Raw genomic sequence first — 19,681 nt, forward strand, 5'->3', positions numbered from 1 at the left:
GACTTAAATTTAAAAAATCATTTGCATATAAATTAAGTTTTGAATGCTTATATGCATACAAAAATAAATTTTAAACGTTATAAAATTGATAATTTAAGGTTATCAATTAAAAAAGTTATTTTCTATGGATCTAAATTTGAAAAAATTGCATGTAGTTTAGCTTTAACAATATTACTACCTCATGTCTTAATTATAAAACCTTATTTGTAGACTATAAACGGACTCTTATAATTAAGACAGGAGGTAGTATTAAAAACAAGAGTTAAAGTGCAAGGTTGATCTGAAAGTTTTGATTCATGAGGAACGTTGCTTCATAAGTTGTTTTGGGTTTAAAGCTGCCATAAAAGTGTTAAAATGAAATTATAGTGTCTTTTTTAATTAAAATTATTAATGGTCAACATTAATTTTTTAAAAGTCAGCATAAGTTTTTTAATGAAGTGGGACAACATTGTTTCGTTTTGAATTTTTTGAAGTAACATTAAACCGGAAAAAAAACCTTTCACGGACAATTTTACTTCTAAATAAAAATTTTCAGGATAAATTCGTACCATAACTTTAAGGACAATACTCACATCAAGCTCCTAATGTCCACTATGTTAAGTTATCAAATCATATATCATCATATATCATATTAAAACTCCTTCAATTCCTTTTATAAGACATGTTTAATTATTTTATACATATTAATTAAAATTAATTAATATTAACATTAACATAAAATTTATAATACCTCTAGTCTTAATTATAAAATCTCGTTTGTAATTTATAAATAAGGTCTTATAATTAAGACAGGAGTCAGTATCATTTTAAAATAGCTGGGGATAATGTCATAAAAAAGTTAAAAATTGTAATATTTTAATTCAAACACCTAAGAATTCAAAATCCTAAAAGAGGGATAGTGCTTGATTTGGTATTTTATAAATATAGTCAAATGACTAAAATGTTCTAATAGCAAATTTAAAAAAAAAAAAAGCCATTGAATTTGTCATTGTTAGTACATTTCTTGTCATTAGTTGTTTAACACATGTTATTATCAGTTCACAACTTATTAATAAATAACTTGTTATTGCTAGTGTATTTTTTATCATTTGTTATTTAACATTTGTTATTGTCAGCTCACAACTTGTTAATGAACTTTTTGATATAATAATATTTTTGTTATTTAACTATATTTATAAAATACCTAATCAGGCATTACTTTTAATAATTATAAGAGCCTGAATTAAAATATTGTAATTTTCAACTTCCTTCTATTTTTATGTTATTTTCCCAACCAATTGGAGGAGGGTATCTGTGCATGTATCATTTGATTGATGTCCGGAGCTCAACTAGAAACTATTACTTTTATTAATAATGCTTAGTCAAATTGCGAGGGCACCTTGTGGCTTGTACTACAAAGCTACAGAGCTGGCGTACTGCTAGTACTAACTCACTCCGTTTTGCAATATTTGTCTTTTTAATTTTTTTTTTAGTTTCAAAACATGAATACTTCAAAAATAGGTACTGAAAAAAAAATTAAAAATAAATATTAAAAAGTTCAAAATTAAAACACTAAAAGAAATTTAAATAAAAAATTGTTCTGAGAGCATTATTGTCAATTTATAAGAAAAATAATTCTAATAATAGATTTTAGCATTCATTTCTTTGGAGTTTTGTAAAAACTTGTGGTCCTCATAATAATGTCGACATGGTGTTGTGAAATGTCATGCTCCAGTGCTTACTAGCTCGCCCAGTTTCACAACCCCAGAGAGTCAAAGGCTTTGTTTGTGAGGCACTTTGATCATAAGCCAAATAAAAGAAACCAAAAGCTGAACCAGAAATGGATTCTTCTTCCACTGAAGCAGCTAAAGTCCCTCTCAAGTTTGAGCTTAAGCCTCCTCCATATCCACTGGTGAGCTCTAAAATATCTCCACTAGCTATTATTCTTTCAATTTTCAATCTGAAGGACTTTGGGTTTAGTTGCTTTGTCTGGTCCTGGTGGCTTTGTTTGAGTTCTTAGAGTCTGTGTTATATATTCTATTTCGTTTTCATTTTGTGTAGGGTGGTCTTGTTGGTTTGTTTATACTGGTTTTTGTATTTTTGTTTCATTCTAATGATATTATCCTTTCTGTCAGAGTAATAAACTGTTAAGATCTCATAGAAGAAGTTTCAGAAATGGAAAGAAAGATTGTAAAGGAATTTGAGAGATTATCCAGCGATGCTACTAGCATCTCAAATAGTCATTCTTTGTCTCTTTTATGTATTAGTCTCTTAAGGCCTATTTGGATTAACTGTAGGAGAATTAGTTTTGCGTTGTACAAGATAAATATGTGAGAAGAATTTTGCCTTATAAAACATAAAAATCAAATTTTTTTTTTTTTTAAAGCTGATCCAAAAGCTTCCAAGTGAAAGTAGTGCTGCCTACTCTGTTACCCTTAATTCCATAAAGATCTATGGCTAAACAGTATTTCAGCCGTATACTATTCATGATTTATGAACAGTACTTAATAGAATTTCGTATGAGTTATACATGGATATATTGATATGTTGATGGTTTATGGAGCATTTACTTTGATATATTTGATGGTAATTAATGAAAACCATCAGAATGCTTTGGAGCCGGTGATGAGTGAGAGGACTCTAGAGTTTCACTGGGGGAAGCACCACAGGGCATATGTAGATAACTTAAATAAGCAAATATCAGGCACTGATCTTGAAGGCAAGTCTCTGGAGGACGTCATAGTTGTTTCATACAATGAGGGAGACACTCTTCCAACTTTCAACAATGCCGCACAGGTATAACATATCATTATGTCTAAATACTCAATAAAGTTATTCAGACTTTTTAGTTAATAATATATCCAGAGATCTGGTTGCAGTAGAGTACAGTGGCACTGTAAAATTTATATAACAGATCTTACTTAGTGGGACAGGACTTGTTTTGTGTGTGTTTGCTCATATTGGAAGCCTGCAAGTTTCGTGTACAGCAAATAATGCAGATTTGAGTCTTTCTGGTAGGTGTGGAACCATGACTTCTTCTGGGAGTGCATGAAACCAGGTGGTGGTGGGATCCCATCTGGGGATCTTTACCATATGATTGACAGAGATTTTGGTTCCTTCCAAAACTTTGCTGATCAGTTTAAGAAAGCTGCTGCAACACAATTTGGTTCTGGCTGGGCTTGGCTAATCTGTGAGTTTTCCTGCATCTATCTTGTTCATTCATGTCTAGTTCTGCTTCTAAAATCTAGCTAATATATAAAGCACTTGTGTTGCTAATTGCGTTTTGTATCAGATGAGAACGAGAAATTGAAAATTGCTCAGAGTCCCAATGCTGTGAACCCCCTTGTTTGGGGCTCCGTTGTAAGTAATCATATTGACTAATTAAAATAATTATGTATATTCTCAATGTCATCAGAAGCAGTCAGCATTTTATGACTAATGAGATCTTTTTATTATTGTCTTGCAGCCACTCCTTACCATTGATGTTTGGGAGGTATATATTCCACATCTTTACTTTCTTTTTAAAAGAAAACAGCATTTTACCCTCAAAGTCCAAAATGATCATAAAATTTGCTGACTTTGGTGTGGTTTTTTTCATTTCTGCACAGCATGCCTACTATCTGGACTATCAGGTCAGATATTATGCTCTTGCCACTGTCTCTCTACAATTTTGTTGACCATATATATAAGAATATATATATATAACCATATCCATGGCTGTTTTGTGTTGACAGAACCGGCGACCGGATTATATATCGGTGTTCATGGATCAGCTGGTTTCATGGGAAGCTGTCAGCTGCAAGCTTGAAAGAGCCAAGACAAGCAATGCTGAGAAGTGAGAAAGATGTAACAACTGTGAGCAATAAATTGTAATCTGTAATATCTGTGTTGTGATGGAGGTCAAATCCTGGAGCTGCCGACATTTCTCCGACCACCGGAGCTGATAACCTTAATGCTTTCGCGTGCTTGAGTTTGTGCTTCATGTGTGCTTTAATCAAACTGTTTGTCTTGTGCAATACTTGGAATCCTTTTGATTGCTCCTTGTGTAACAATACTATCTCATGAGAATGAACTTATTAGTGATAACGCACAAGAGCTTAGAGCACTATCTTTAAATTAGAAGGTTAACTACTAATAGTTTAGAGTTATAAGTGAAATTAAACCCATGACCTTTCATTTACAGAAGAGTTTTCATGTCACTAGGTTATAAAGCCGTGACCTTTCATTCATAGAAAGGGTTTATGTAACAATACTATCTCATTAGAATGAACTCATTAGTGATGACATACAAAAGCCTAGAGTAGTATCTTTTTGAGTTATAAGTGTAAGTATTGACTGTTTAAAGTTATAAGTAGAATCAAACTCGTGACTTTTTATTCGTAGAAGAGCTTTCATGCTATTAAGTTATAAAACCATGGTCAACCTTAAATATAGTTTCATCTCAATAAATCTAAAGGCCTGAAACTTAATATGTCTAAAGTTTCAGTTGTAAGAAGCTTTTGAAATTTGAACTAGAATGCCCTTGCTTCTTCTCTATAACTACCTCCTTCAAACTTCTCTCCATTGTTCCACAAGTATAAAGCTCTAAAGGTCTAACTATCTAAGAACAATTTTAATTTAAACGGTGCATATTTTTTCAAATAAATATTATTTACTTAAACTGTTATTTTTAAAAAAACTTGTATTTATTATTTCAAAATTATATTAGCATTAATTCCTTTAGGTATTTTAGATCTTATTTTACATATTTATTGTTATTGTAATGACGTGAATTAGCAAGGCTATCCCAAACCATTTTAGGATTTGAAACTAATCTTTTTTAAAGTTTGGATTTTTTAAAGTTTGGATTTGATGATTAATGATTTTCATCTCTCCCAATAAGTCATTGTATTTCCTAAAATTGAAAATTATATTTTCTTTTTCATGAGAATGAGGCTACTACCTATCAATGACTGGACATCTTAGTAGCAACTAGTAATACCATCTGTTATATTTGGATGAAGTTTTAAATTTAAATCGACACTGACATGTTTATAAACCTGCATACATTTAAATTGTATTCCCTCTGTTTCTTATTATAAGAGACGAATAACCGAATTACGTTGATAAAAAAACAGTTAAAATTAGTTAAAAACAATCAATGTGTAAAAAGTATAATTTTTTTTTTCAAAAAAACCCTTATTGATAAGGAGAGAGAGCATGAAAGAGAACAATGGTAAATTATTCAAAGAAAGAGAAGTGGGAAGGAGAGAGAGTATGAGTAGGAGATAATAAATATGGATAAAATAGGAAATCAACACAAAAAAATAGAGACAACTTTTAAGTGTCTCTTATATATAGAAATATGTCATAAGCATTAAACGTCTCTTATAATAAGAAACGTAGGCAGTATTAAATACAAAAGAAAACTGCTACCCTTAATCCAGAGAGTGTTGGTGCATAGTATCCTATTATTGTACTAATGACTAAAAACTAAACTTTAGAATGATTACTTTTGACAATTTTATTATTACTTTGGCCAAGGAAGCATTGATATTTTGGGGGACTCTCAAATGCATCGTCCACATATCTTTAGTTACACAGTGCATGGATCGGAGTAGCCCCACTCATGGAATCTGGTCGCGTGGTGGCCACGGGCCATTCCACAAGCCTTATCTCTCCTTACCACTACTATCCTTTTTTTTTAACACGATTTAGCTTGTTGCCCTTTTTCTCCCAACTATAATTAATGTTATCCTTAAAATTGACGTTTGCGTTCTGGTGCCAAAGCTGACGTCCGCTTGTAGTACACGTGTACTTCATTGGAGAACCTAAAAAGCATGTAAAATGACATGCGAATTTTTTAAATTTTACCTACCCCGCTTTTAATTCCAAGTTTTATATGAATAGACAAGAATACCCTTCAAACCAATTTTCCTCTTCCTCTCCTTGCCTATCACTGTGCCATGGCCGCTTCACTCATCTATGTCTTCCCCATAGTCACAGCTCGTTTTCAGGTCTCCAGTGTATTGAAGTTTGCTGAGGGTTAAATTTAATTATGAATATAAAATTTTAATCTATTTTTTAATTTTTATATTTATTATTTTTTAAACTAATTAACCTAATTGATGTATAGAAATATTTTAAAGAAATAATAATACAACGTTATTATTTTTAGATTTTAGTTTCTCAAGTTTTAAAACATATATTTTTGTGTTTTGTATTTTTTTATCTAAAATATTGATCTCCATAATTTAATAAAAATTTAAATCATTTTATAACCCTTTTAAAAACTATTACATTTATTATCATCAATTAATTAATTTAATTTTTTTAATTTATCTAAATCAATCAAAGCGCCATCATCCTGCGGTGAAAACTTCTCTAACCGAAGGAGGTGGGTTTCATGGGAACGAAGACGCAGAAATATGTGACGAATAGAAAGGATAATTATGTCTTCTAATGAAAAATGACTTGAAATGACCTTTTGGCCCTTCGTAGGTATTTTAAAAATTAAAATTCAACGGTTATTGTTACTTCTTTTTTTAATATGGATTCAATGGCTGGGTCCTTGAATGTCATTTACCCACCTCTGGAACCCTCCTTTGACGCTTTGTGAGTGAGGCACTTGTCTCCAAGAGCAAGGTCAGGAGTCAGGACAGTCACAGCAAGCATAAATAAAGCAGAGCCGAAATCTGAAGCAGTGTGTAATTTCGAGCCACCCGTTCAATCCCTTCTCTGGCTCACAAATGGAGCTTCTGGCAACTTCTGCGACAGCTTCTTCGCTCCAATGCGCTTTTCTTCCTCGCAAAGGTTTTGATATCTCTATTTGTTCTTCCTGCTTCTCTGTCTCTAATCTTTCTTTGTTATTGATTCTGGTTTTTTGGTTGATCAGGGTTTTTCGGAACTCCGGTATCTGCTGGCACAGAGGTTTGCTTTCGATTATCTTGTTCTAAGCGTGTTTCTACTTGTACTACTTTATTTGAATCATGTGGTCATTGAGAGTGTGAATTTTCAAACTGTTGTTGTTCCATGTGAGAAACTGCTTAATTCTTGTGGAAGAGACATGAGAACTCACAATATGATGCGGAATAAAGCTAATACTAATTTGATTCATAACCTTGTTGGCTTAACTCATCTAATCTAATACTTTATGCAAGAGATTTTGTGGTTAGCAAGTGAGTAGCCCTGAAACCTGAGGTGAATAGACGCTCATAGCTCAAGCATCTGTTACCAATATTTTTGGAATATTACTAAACTCCATCACTAACTGATCAGGTTAAATTAGTTTATAATTATGTTAAATTAGTGTGTAGGTTGAGTTGTTTGTAACTTCTTTCGTCTTATTTGGTCATTCATTGGTCAATGATCGGTCAACTAGAATATTACTTGAGGATTTAATAAATATGAAAAAAAAAAATATAAGTATTATAATTTTTTTAGATGGATTGCCAGATTATTACGGCTCTGAATAAACTAAAGCTTCTACTCGGCTAGAATCTTACAGGAAGCTGCTGCGACAATTTTCCAATTATTAGCTATGTACACAATTTTGTATTAGCCATTTAAGAGAGTCTTTTGGTCCATTGTAGAGAAGGTGCATAAGGAAACTAGGATCTCTTAAAATCGCTGCAAAGTTTGATCTGAAGCCTCCTCCGTATCCAATGGTAAGCTTTGGATGTTGCACTTGCACCTGTCAGTATCAACTGTCGATTTTACTTGCTTAACTTTCATCTGAATTTATGATTTTGGTTCCTTAATTTAATTTTGCTAAAGGTAAAGACTTAGACTTGCTTTTGGTCAGAACTGTTTTCACTTCAACATTTACGTAGCATTCTTTTTAGGAGGGAACTCATCTCTTCTTTAACAATTAAAACCGCTGAAATTGTTGTTAAATATTTATTATTCATAACACAATCCAAAAAGGAAGTTAGTTATACAAAAATAAAAAATCGTAGTTATTGTCTTTAGCATTGGGTTCTCATTGTTAATGCTCATAATAGTTACATTAGTGATAGAAATGAACTGTAAAGAACGGATTAAAACTAGGAATATTAGTGAAAAGAAAGGATAGAAATGACTCTGAAAGAAGAGATCGGTGAGACTACTTGCATAAATAGCCAGTGTGTCTTTTCTTTTTTGTATTTGTCTCTTATTTCTCTGTGAAAGCAATTCTGCTGTACTGATTGATTTCTGCTGTATATCTATTTTAATTCCTTAAAGATCTATTTCACTATAGCTAATTGAATTTGGGTTCACATATAATTTCTGGAACATTTGTTTTGGTGGTTTGATATTCAACCTATATCATATCCTAATGAAACCTTCAGAATGCTTTGGAGCCGGTTATGAGCGAGAAGACATTTGAGTTTCACTGGGGGAAGCACCATAGAGCATATGTAGATAACTTAAACAAGCAAATAGCAGGAACTGAACTAGAAGGGAAGTCACTGGAAGACGTTGTAGTTTTTTCATACAATAAGGGTGATCCTCTTCCATCTTTCAACAATGCAGCACAGGTATGTTTATTTTCAACCTACAAATCTAAATTTTTTAAAGTTGTTATGTAATCCAAATTTACTTTATGCAGGTCTGGAACCATGACTTCTTCTGGGAGTCTATGAAACCAGGTGGTGGGGGGCCCCCATCTGGGGAGCTTCTACAACTAATTGAAAGAGATTTTGGTTCGTTTGAAAAGTTCTCTGATGAGTTTAAGACTGCTGCCGCAACACAATTTGGTTCTGGTTGGGCTTGGCTTATATGTGAGTGTTGACTAAACCATCTCATCTCCCATTTTCTTGGTTCATTCTCAGTTTTACTTGCTAAATCTCACCTATCAAGTACTTCCTATTTTCTTATATTCCTCTAAATTCTCATGTATCAGTCAAGGACAACAAGCTAGCGATAGTCAAGACTCCCAATGCTGTGAACCCCCTGGTCATGGATGGTTATGTAAGTAATGGTGATCAATTATAATACTTGTTTATATCTTCATGTCATGTTAGGATAGTTTAGAAGCACTCTGGATGATATCTGCGTTATATGACTAATGAGATCTCTCACTATTGTGTTGCAGCCGCTCCTTACCATTGATGTTTGGGAGGTATTTCTCAACTTCACTTTCTTTATAATTTAAATGGCATTTCACCCTTCAAACTAAAACTTAATTAAAAATGTTTTTACAGTAATGAATTTTAGAAAGCAGCTAAAAAAAAAAGAAACCTCATATTTGAACTGAAATGAAAAAGCTTATATCTGAGTGAAAATTGACATTAAACCGCAAGGAGCTATTTGGTTTTCACAATAATGTCCAGCTTTCTAGTTCACTCAACAAACTTGCTAATTTTCCCTTTTTCTTTTGCGAAAAGTTAACTCAGTTTTAACATTTTTCATTTCTGTCTGAAATTCAAAAGCGTTTTATTACATGTTGAACTGCATGTGGTGAGTTTGTTATACTTTAGTTTAGAGGGGGGTAAAATGTGATTTTTCCGTACATAGCAAAGGAAAGACTGGTGTAATCTTTATAATTCATTATTTTACAATTGCTGACGTTGCGATGTTTTTCCATTTTTGTGCAGCATGCTTACTATCTAGACTTTCAGGTTAGTCCCATAAAACATTTTCGTTGTTGCTGCTTTCTCTTTTGTTTTGTGCAACAGTTAACTATATCCATGACTGTTTTGGATTGTCAGAACCGGCGGCCAGATTATATTTCTGTGTTCATGGAAAAGCTCGTGTCATGGGATGCAGTCAGTGCAAGGCTTGAACAAGCGAAGGCTCTGGTGTAGACACAAAAACCAAGGAAGCTGAGAGGGAAATAATAGAGGAGGAAGAGACATTGACATCCTGGAAGCTATGGAGGAGATTTATCCTCAATAGGGGTACTAGAGAGGTCAGATAATGGTGCAGCGAAATTTTTCATCAGTGATGGAGTATGCTTTTGTGTTTGAATCCGTGCTTTGTATACACTTTTTAATAAACCTCTATCTCATGGATATCTTGAGAACCTATTAGTGGAAGTCGCAATGTCAATTAATAAATTTCTCTAAACTTTCACAGCTCTTGCACTTGCAACTTCATATAAATATGCCACTGTTCTTCACCAGTTACATGTATTTCCCTCGGGAATACTAGCTTGAATTGAGGACTATGCAAGAATTGGACCGATCTGATTCAATTGAAAACTAGTGAATTAGTTTCTATTGAAATGTTCATAGAATTATACACTCAACGGTTCCTAGCAAAATCGTCAAGTTTAATAGTACTTGACGTTTTTTTATTATAACCGTCAAATATTTCTCTCAAATACTTTATGGTTATATTAAAAAATCATTAAGTATTATGTTTTAAAATCTCCATTTTTGTTCGTTTCGTTTGACCTGAGTTTGAAATTTCAGGCGTCTCTTCTGGTTCTCAGCCTGTGCCCAGACATTGCAACTCTCTAAACCACCATCCCCTCATCATTTTTGGTCTTTTCTTTTTGTTTTTGTTGATCGTTACTACTATAAAAAGGTTCATTTTCGTCTGAAATTGAAAACAGATGAATATAGAGGCCCATACTTGTCTATTGGATCAAAACAGACGCGTTTAGGCCTCCGTATTCATCTGATCAGACAACCAGATGAAAATGAAGGCCCATATTCGTATGGTCTGTCAACCACCATATTCATCTGGCCTACCTCATTAATGTCCCTCTCTATATCCTCCTTCATCATTTACGTTCTCCAGCATTGTCATTGTCACGGCTTGTTCTTCAGATTTTACAGCTTCAGGTTGATCCCTCTTCACGTCCTCTTTCATCACTCATGCCCCTTATCTCCTTTAGTGGTTCCTTTGGAATGATTATAGTTGAAAGAGGATGATAGGATGAGTAATTATTTTTGCTCCATTATAGTTTCTCTATTAGGCCGATTCTTTTTTTTTTTTTTTTCCTTTTTTCGTATTTTGATCAATTTTTAGGTTTTGGCTCTTTCTAATTTCTGTTTTAGCCATAAATTGTTTGCTAAACTAGTAGAACACACATGGCACACAGGCCATGAACAAAGCGCCACCAGGCTCAAGAGAAGGAAGGAGAACTTAGAGTTGTCTTAATTCTGCCACAAGAAGCTCTCAACCATTTTGGGAGAGGCCAAGTCCCAACGTGCAATCCAACAAATCCTTAACAATCCAAACACCAATTTAGCCCCATATTAACCAGAACTAGATTTCATCCCCCTGCATCAATGGAATGTTTAATGTGTGTGTCCGGTTGAATGACTCATTATTCTTACTCTTTCAATGAAGCATTTATATCTCATTAAATCCGTAGAAGATATTGACGTTAAATTTTAACTATTAATGTTTTGATCTAATGCAGGCAAAAAAAAAAAAAAAAAAAGAGGAAGGACGAGGGGATGATCCAAATAATTATGTATACACACATACTGAACCCGATTTTTAGCCTAACTAGATTTACCCTTGGTGAATCATCAAGTGGTTTTAATGAATGTTTTGAGTAATCCTAAATATTCTTAACATAAGTTTTAGTTCTGAACATCTCATATTTGCATAACCAATAAACTTCATGTCTCCTAATTTGTTCATATTATTATTATACTACTTCCGATTTTTAATATGACACCCAACTAATTAATTTGGAGAGATTAATGAAATTAAAAAAAGCATTTAATTATATTATTGTAATAAATGTTATATAATCTTTTTAAAATATTTATATATCATTAGATTATATATTAATTTATAGGTCAAACAAATTAGTTTGAAGAGAAATAATAAATATAAATACTTTAAAGTAAATTTTTAGTTTAGTTAATCTTTTCAACATAGTCGGTTGGTCTTATATTAAAAATCAGAGATAGTATATATACTTTCTGATTCCATTCCAGACACCAATAGTTAATTCTAGGGTTTCTAACCGAGCAGATTTGATAAATTTCTTTCATTCTCCAAAGTTTCAAGTGTGCACATAATGCAAATCATCAACCCCATCAAAATCACCATATTAGTGCATAAACAAACCATTAAATAATCATACGAGTTCCCTCTTACTGGAGATGAATTGGGAAATTCAAATATTACTCTCGACGATGATGTTGGGGACAATCTTTCATCATTTGTATCTCATATGATTCATGTATGGCTTCGTGAAGCCCTTGTTAAATCTCCAAGTGATAATTTGATATCTTGGACTCACTGGCGTCTTGATTTGGATGTTCTTAGAATGTTCCACTCCATGGCCATTGTAATAGCACAATACTGATGGGTGCAGTGAGATTTGCACGGTTTAAACATAGTTTCATGACAGATAAAAAAAAACATAGTTTCATGGAGATTTAAAATTTTCAACTGATAACTTTTAAGTAAAAAGTATTTTTTTTTTGAAAAATTGATAGTTAAGAAATAATTGTTATTTTAAATTTTGTACATTATAAAATATTAAACCAAGGTTCAAATTTTTGTTGGAAAAGATACCCACTTCTAATGATAACAATGCCTCTAATATGACTGTTTTCAATAGGATAATATTTGTACCTAGAAAAAAACATTAAAAACATTATTAAAAAAAAAGAAGCTAAATCTGGACTGTCTAATTTTGCATTGTGGGGTGCTTGTGAAGGAAGCCGCTTTCATAGAAAACCAGCTTCTATAACAATTGGAGACAAGTTGGACTACTAAGTGACAAATCCACAAGGTTATAAGTTCAAATTTTGCTAATGATGTGAGAATTTTGTTGGTGTGTAATACTACCTCCTGTCCTAATTATAATAACTAGTTGAGTAATTTGAGGAGATTAAAGAAATAAATTGAGTTAGTTATTTATTCTAAAGGGAAAACCATATTGAAGGTACCTATACTTTCTCTCAATTTTTAATTTGGTACCTATGTATTTTTTTCTCTTTAATTAAACATTTAATTTTATCTTTTTAGCAACATTAGCTCTTATAATTTTGTTCTATTGATATTTTTAGTCTCTACATAAGGATTAATGATGTTAATAGAGGAAAAATAAAGATTTAGTTAAGAACAAAAAACACATAGGTATCAAATTGAAAATTGAAAAAAAGTATAGGTACCTCCAATATGGTTTTCCCTATTCTAAATAAGTGTTGTCTTTCCTAAAATATACTTACTAATCAAATGTATTGATTAGAACTATTATTGTTAGAATGGTTATTTTGGAAAAAAATATCTAAATATAAAAGACAAAGTGGATTGGAGTCTTATATTTAGGATCAAAATAAAAGTCAAAAAAAGTCTTATATTAAAGATCGAAGGTAGTATATAAATAGCTTTTTAAGTATTATTTAAGCATAGAGGCATGTCGGGATACTGATGAGGCATGGAAACCGAACTTCACTTTTTTGTAAAAAAGAAAAAAGTAACAGTCCCAAGAGGGGGGAAAAAAAAATCCAATAGATGCACCACAGCTTGCGAATCTGATCTGGCACCATCAAGAGGTTATCTTCGCCTTCAATCGTACGAGTCCAGAGAACTTCAATCGATACAAATGCATGCCGAAAGCACGGCATCCCAAAAGAACTCTTGGGGGGAGATAATTTGAATAGATTTAAAAAAATTTCTTAATTTTAGGAAATGTGATATAAACTCTCTCAAATCTGAAATATTCCTATATAACATTAGGTGATATATCTGTTCATATGTGAGATATTTAGATAAAATAATTTGGGACAAAATAATAAATATAAAAGATGAAATAGATTGAAGATTGGGATTTTGACATAAAACCAACTCACTATTAAATTAAAAAAAAAAAAAACCAACTCAGCAATTGGCTCATACTTAGCTTCAGAGTTATATCATATCACTCACAAGTGTATCATGTATCTATGTTGTGCGTGCATCTATGTTTGCATGAATGTCATTTAAAAGTGTGTAGAATTAAACTTACCTTTCCCCCCTCATCTTTATCTTTATTAATTACATGTTGTATTATTGTATTCATTATACTACTTTCTATTTTTAATTAGAGATTTAATTTAATTATAAATATAAGATTCCAATCTATTATCTTCAGTGTTTATCCATGTTTTTCTTAAGTAATTTCTATAGTGAATGTACCACTCTGGTCCCTAATATAAGTTATTTATAACACATTCTCACACATCAAAAAATGTGTTAAGTTGTAAAAAAATTTTTATTTTATCCTTATAAAGCTATCTCTTTCTCCCTATATTTACAAGTTATTATCACATCTCTCCCTTCTTTCTCATTTTTCAATAAAAATTAAGTGAGAATAAAATTAAAAAACAAACATTAGCTATATTATAATTGACTTATATTTAGAGTAAAAACTTTCCTTTACAATGGCCCTACATTTAGGACCATAGTGGCCCATGTTAAAAAGTTTTCATCCCATAATACCTTTAGTACACATAATTAATATATATTTTAGAAAAAAACAATGTATATTTATTATGAATAACTAATTTAACTAACTTTTTTAATATTTGCAAATTAGTTATTTAGCTTTATAAACTATAGGTGGCGGCATTTCATTTGCATATTTAACATCCATTTTCTCTCTCATATACACTCACTTTTTTTCATGAATAATAAGGACATTTTTGACAAATAAAATATATTCCTATACATTTATTATCTTTAATAAATTTTAGCTATTTTTTATCAAAAAATTTTAACTAATTTCTTGATACGCCTAGTTGCGGTGTATAGTGTCTATCGAGGAGTATGATTTTGCCGATTTTGATAATTGAAAAGACCAAAAAAAGAAAAAAAAAAAAGGCACGTAATTATATATCCATCAACTTCAGAGTACTGTAGTAACCCATGGTACCACTGGTGTTCCCAGTCGCTCTTGCCACGAGACCAGACCAAAGAGGCAAAGATTTTGCAAGGCACTTTATCCTGACAGCAAGCGGAGGCAAAACCAAAAGCTTCCCCCTTGAAGTGGCGCCTAATTGAACAACCCCTTTAGTCTCTCTCAGACTCAGAAATGGAATTGCCTGTAGCTTCCGCTACCACTACTTCACTTCATTGCGCCTTTCTTCCTCGCCACGGTTTGCCATCTCTGTTGCTCCGCCTGCGTTTCTGTTCTCTGTTCTCTGTTATTTCTTTGTTATTGATTTCGGTTCTTGTTTGATAGGCTTATTCGGAGCTCTGAGATTTGCTGGCAGAGAGGTTTGCTTTCAACTATCTTGTTTTTAGCTCTTTCATTTGTGCTCTTCTTGCACCGTTTGGTCTATGAGAATTGTTAATTAATATTTGTTTGCTTATAATAATTCTGGGTTTTGATTTATTGAAGTATGGGTTAATGAAATGCTGTTTTAAATTTTCAATAATTCTTCTCTTCATCCGTTTCCTTTGCTCATGAGGTCAAAAAGAGGTTTATTACTTTTTTATTTTGTTCTTTACCCTTTTTAGTTGTTGTTAGTGTTGCAGCTGCTGCCTTCACTTGTAATTTTTACTGAGCATATTGTTTGCGAGATTGATACTTGTGTTGAAACCAACCTAATCCGTTGCTCCTATAGTACTGCTGCCTTAAGTTCTTGTTTGCCAAAAAAACTAGTATTGTAGGGTTTAGTGTTCTTTTGGTATGGCGCAATGTTAAAGTAGAAACTTTTTTTTTTTTTTTATTATAAATCCTTTGGTATGATGTGCTTCTTGCATTGGCAATGCCTATACTAGAAACTGTTTGATGTTCAGTTGGCGTGGTAATTGACATCAGGGTGATGAACAGCAATTCTGATATTAGTTTGATTCTTAACCAAAGGGGAACACTGACAGCTCTCAGTTATCTGAGTATATGAATCAATGACTGGCAGGTAGACCAGAATCACAGGCGAGTTCAAAATTGTGACCAACCAAAATCCTAGCAAAAGCTTTAGTTATCTTGGACATGAAAAACTATTATCCAAACAATCCAAATGAAACAAAACCTTAATTCCTAATTTTGGGCACTGTTAATTCAGCGTGCACGTTGCCCCAGTAGTAGAAGACAGTGGGAGGCACCATGTATTCACCTCTGAATAAGGAAGAGGATAATCTTCTGAACAAATTTTTGCCAGCTAGCAATTTGCAGTACCTTGAATTTCCCACCATATAAACTTATTCCAGCAATAGGGAGAGTTATTCTTCTTATTTTTAATGATCATGTATGAATATAAATTATCAGGGTAATGTATTTTCTGTTAGTGTATGCCTGACAATAAAGAATCAACAGCAATAGTTGAAGCCCAAATGTTGTGTCAGCGAATCAAATCCCACCAATTGTCCAACTTTCATGGTTGAATGCATCTATTGGAATACCTTTTTAAAAATAATAATAATGATGATGATAGTGATAACCAAGGGGATGGCAAGTGCAGGCCTTACCAGCCTAAATAATATAAAGTTTGGGCAGCTAATACTTCATATTTAATGACTCTCTAGTGAAATCTTAGTGCAAAGTTATTCGAAAAAGAATTATCAGTTATAAATATTGTTAGGATATTATTGGCCCACCTAACTAAGTCATTAATTTAAAAGTGGATTGTAGGATGAGTTGCTCTTAGCCTTGTGCATCTTGTTTGGTCATTCATTTACTAATGATCAGTCAATTTGTATATTACATGATACAGATATAATAAATTTGAAAAATACGTAATATAATGCTTTTAAGTGGATAGCTAGATTGTTATAACTCAGAACAAAGGCTATTGCTCAAGTAGAATCTTACAGGAAGTATATCTTTTCAGTAAGTTGATAATACTAAGTACACAAGTTTTTCATATTAAACATTTAAGCATGTTGTGCACTGCAGAGAAGGTGCATAAAGAAAGTTGTACGGGCTAAAATTACTGCAAAGTTCGATCTGAAGCCTCCTCCATATTCACTGGTAAGCTCTAAAGTCTGTTCGTTTACCTGTTAGTATTTAAGTGTCTTGTACACGCATAATTGTCACTTGAATTTATGATTTTAGTTACTTGTGCTAAAAGTAGACTACCAGCTAGGGGGATCAAGGCTTGTAGTTGTTGTGCCAAAAGTAGACTAGGCCTTGCTTTTGGGGAGGAGCTAGACATTATAAGTGAAGCCAAAAGATAAAGGGTATAACCAATGGGACAATTATTCTTACCATAAATGTACATAACAGTAGTTTTGTTAATAACTCAATTATTCTTCTCAGTAAAATTAGTTTGCCCGTTTTTCTCTTTCGTATCTTTTATTCTATTATGCTGCTTTCTTAGTTTTAGAAATCTAGCCAGTTGAGTTCTCTATTTGCATACAATTACAACAAATGAACAATGAAGCAACCTCTGTGTGTAACATTGACTGCAAATGATAGTAAGCTAGCTATACATGGTTTAATTGTCTAAACTTCTACAGTATATGTTGGAGTAATATTATAGTTAATGAGCCTCCAATGAAGGGGCTATTTAAGGCCTAAGCTGAAGGGAAGAGGGAAGGAAGGCTGTGAGGAGGTTGTTGCACAGAGATGTTGGGTTTTCATACAGATTTGGGTAAGAGATGTGTTGTTACTAGATTGGGTGGGTTTAAAAAATTCTATTGGAAGGCTCAAGAGGAGTAGGAAGAGTGGAAGAGGGTTATGGAGAATTTTTGAGAGGTTTGGGAACTGGAAAGACTACTAGCATCTCTAGCAGCTAATGTCTTTTCTCTTTTCTGTATCAGTCTTTTATTTCTCAGTGAAAACAATTCTTCCCTATTGGTGGATTGCTTCTGTTCAGTTATTTTAATCACATCAATATCAATTTCATAATCACTAATTGAATGTGGGTTCACATATAATTTCTGAAGCATTTACTTGGGTGGATCAATTTTGAACCTATATTTAATCCTTGTGAAAATTTTCAGAATGCTTTAGAGCCAGTTATGAGCCAGGAGACACTAGAGTATCATTGGGGGAAGCACCACAGAGCATATGTAGATAACCTAAACAAGCAAATAGAAGGAACAGATCTAGAGGAGAAGTCACTGGAAGACATTGTAGTTATTTCATACAATAAGGGTGACATTCTTCCAGCTTTCAACAATGCAGCGCAGGTATGCCAATTTCAAACTGAATCTGGTACAGTTTCCCAAGGTGTTGTCAGTAATGCAGATTTACCTTTTTGCAGGTTTGGAACCATGACTTCTTCTGGGAGTGCATTAAGCCAGGCGGTGGTGGAGTCCCATCTGGGGATCTTCTTAGGCTAATTGAAAGAGATTTTGGTTCATTTCCAAAATTTGTTGATCAGTTTAAGGCTGCTGCTGCAACACAATTTGGTTCTGGTTGGGCTTGGCTTGTATGTGAGTGCTAGTTAAACCATTTCATATCCCATTTTTCTTCATTAACTTCTAGTCTTGCTAAATCTAACCTATCAAACATTTCCTAACCTCGTTATTTTCCTCCAAATGCTGAAATATAGATAAAGCAAACAGACTTAATGTCGGGAATGCAGTAAATCCTCGTCCATCAGAGGAGGACAAGAAGCTTGTAATAGTCAAGAGCTCCAATGCTGTGAACCCCCTTATCTGGGATTATTATGTAAGTAAATATAATTCATCTGTTTATTTTTGATGTCATGCTAAGCAGGGTATAACCATAGTGGATGACATATTTATGACTGACGAGATTTCTTATGAATTATCTTGCAGCCGCTCCTTGCCATTGATGTTTGGGAGGTATTTCTCAACTTTACTTTCTAAAACCCCTTTACTAAAATGGAAAATCTTAAACCTTAGTTGAAATTTTCATTTAGAAGAAGAGACTATGCATTTTGACTGTAATAGCCATATTTTAGTTCACTCTCCATTAAATTTGCAGAAGTTCCTTTTCTGGTTCCAAAAATTAATTTTTTTTTTACCATCTTTCCAAAAATTAATTGAGACTTAGTGTTTCCACTTTAGTGCAGAATTCAAAAGGTACTTGTTACATTTTAAAGTTCATCTTTAATTAGTAAATGTAAGACTAACGTAAGTCTTTATAAATCATTGTTATACAATTTCTGACTTTCAAATGGTTTTTCATTTCTGTACAGCATGCTTACTTCCTGGATTTTCAGGTGAGACTTTCATAAAACATTGTGCTGTTGCTTCTGTTCTGAGTTTGTCCATCATATAACTATGTACATGACTGTTTTAACTTTGACAGAGCCGGCGGCCTGAATATATTTCAATGTTCATGGATAAGCTAGTGTCATGGGACGCAGTCAGCTTTCGGCTTGAGCAAGCAAAGGCACAAGTAGCTGAGAGGGAGAGGGAGGATGAGAGAAAAAGGAGAGAGGAGGAGGAAGAGACATTGACACCCGGGGAAGCTACTACAGAAGAAATTTATCCTGATAGTGATGCTGACGCAGATGCTTGATGATTTTTAATTTTGGTTGATCTTTCTAATTTTGTAACTTTGAGCTATAAATCGTAATGTGGCCATTTGTACCCAGTAGGTGATTAGGTGTAATGTTCAGATAGAGCAGCCAAATTTTGATCTGGAGTAGTAGTCATAATTCTTTTGTATATTCGAGTTAGTTCTTCATAATCATATATGCTTCAATGAACACATCCTCTTATGGACACTTGAAAACCTGTTGATTGAGGTCACTATGTGAATTAGTAAACTTGTTTCAACTCCACCTCTTATGCAAGTTCACAAACCTATGCCACTGTTCCTCACCAATTACATGTATTTCTCTCAGTAAATCATCCATTGGACAGAAGTCATGCTAAGCAATGAAGAACAAATATTTACAGCAAATAATACTAGGAATAA

The 19,681-nt window shown here is 33.0% G+C and overlaps 3 protein-coding genes and 1 long non-coding RNA gene across 4 annotated transcripts; 3 read left to right on the top strand and 1 right to left on the bottom strand.

Moving 5' to 3' along the window:
- The first annotated feature begins 1,730 nt into the window (after positions 1 to 1,730).
- Positions 1,731 to 4,159, top strand: LOC114747058 (superoxide dismutase [Fe], chloroplastic). The gene is made up of 7 exons (XM_028935345.1): positions 1,731 to 1,891; positions 2,587 to 2,775; positions 2,998 to 3,169; positions 3,272 to 3,339; positions 3,446 to 3,472; positions 3,588 to 3,611; positions 3,714 to 4,159. The coding sequence occupies exons 1-7, from the start codon at positions 1,820 to 1,822 to the stop codon at positions 3,816 to 3,818; spliced, it is 657 nt and encodes a 218-aa protein (XP_028791178.1). The 5' UTR covers positions 1,731 to 1,819; the 3' UTR covers positions 3,819 to 4,159.
- On the bottom strand, positions 3,866 to 19,547 carry LOC114747059 (uncharacterized). Its single transcript, XR_003740340.1, has 2 exons — positions 19,497 to 19,547; positions 3,866 to 4,006 (listed from the first exon to the last, which is right to left on the bottom strand). It is a non-coding gene; the product is annotated as an uncharacterized LOC114747059 (long non-coding RNA).
- On the top strand, positions 6,673 to 10,021 carry LOC114747057 (superoxide dismutase [Fe], chloroplastic). The gene is made up of 9 exons (XM_028935344.1): positions 6,673 to 6,771; positions 6,854 to 6,888; positions 7,551 to 7,625; positions 8,289 to 8,477; positions 8,549 to 8,720; positions 8,843 to 8,910; positions 9,035 to 9,061; positions 9,537 to 9,560; positions 9,651 to 10,021. Exons 1-9 carry the CDS (start codon positions 6,708 to 6,710, stop codon positions 9,744 to 9,746), a joined length of 750 nt encoding a protein of 249 aa, XP_028791177.1. The 5' UTR covers positions 6,673 to 6,707; the 3' UTR covers positions 9,747 to 10,021.
- On the top strand, positions 14,833 to 19,544 carry LOC114747056 (superoxide dismutase [Fe], chloroplastic). The gene is made up of 9 exons (XM_028935342.1): positions 14,833 to 14,996; positions 15,083 to 15,117; positions 16,739 to 16,813; positions 17,788 to 17,976; positions 18,051 to 18,222; positions 18,342 to 18,460; positions 18,571 to 18,597; positions 18,954 to 18,977; positions 19,067 to 19,544. The coding sequence occupies exons 1-9, from the start codon at positions 14,933 to 14,935 to the stop codon at positions 19,277 to 19,279; spliced, it is 918 nt and encodes a 305-aa protein (XP_028791175.1). The 5' UTR covers positions 14,833 to 14,932; the 3' UTR covers positions 19,280 to 19,544.
- Positions 19,548 to 19,681: the final 134 nt, after the last annotated feature.

The sequence above is a fragment of the Neltuma alba genome, unplaced genomic scaffold (assembly GCF_004799145.2).
Source record: "Neltuma alba isolate B1F8T4 unplaced genomic scaffold, ASM479914v2 tig00005193_pilon, whole genome shotgun sequence".
NCBI classification, from domain to species: domain Eukaryota; kingdom Viridiplantae; phylum Streptophyta; class Magnoliopsida; order Fabales; family Fabaceae; genus Neltuma; species Neltuma alba.

Bases quoted from the DNA above. Each gene is read 5' to 3' on its own strand.
- LOC114747058 (XM_028935345.1), top strand. From the start codon at position 1,820: ATGGATTCTTCTTCCACTGAAGCAGCTAAAGTCCCTCTCAAGTTTGAG. The intron at 1,892-2,586 runs GTGAGCTCTAAA...GAAAACCATCAG, and splicing joins AGCCTCCTCCATATCCACTG to AATGCTTTGGAGCCGGTGAT. The intron at 3,473-3,587 runs GTATATATTCCA...ATTTCTGCACAG, and splicing joins TTACCATTGATGTTTGGGAG to CATGCCTACTATCTGGACTA.
- LOC114747057 (XM_028935344.1), top strand. From the start codon at position 6,708: ATGGAGCTTCTGGCAACTTCTGCGACAGCTTCTTCGCTCCAATGCGCT. The intron at 7,626-8,288 runs GTAAGCTTTGGA...TGAAACCTTCAG, and splicing joins AGCCTCCTCCGTATCCAATG to AATGCTTTGGAGCCGGTTAT. The intron at 8,911-9,034 runs GTAAGTAATGGT...ATTGTGTTGCAG, and splicing joins CCCTGGTCATGGATGGTTAT to CCGCTCCTTACCATTGATGT.
- LOC114747056 (XM_028935342.1), top strand. From the start codon at position 14,933: ATGGAATTGCCTGTAGCTTCCGCTACCACTACTTCACTTCATTGCGCC. The intron at 15,118-16,738 runs GTTTGCTTTCAA...TGTGCACTGCAG, and splicing joins TGAGATTTGCTGGCAGAGAG to AGAAGGTGCATAAAGAAAGT. The intron at 16,814-17,787 runs GTAAGCTCTAAA...GAAAATTTTCAG, and splicing joins AGCCTCCTCCATATTCACTG to AATGCTTTAGAGCCAGTTAT.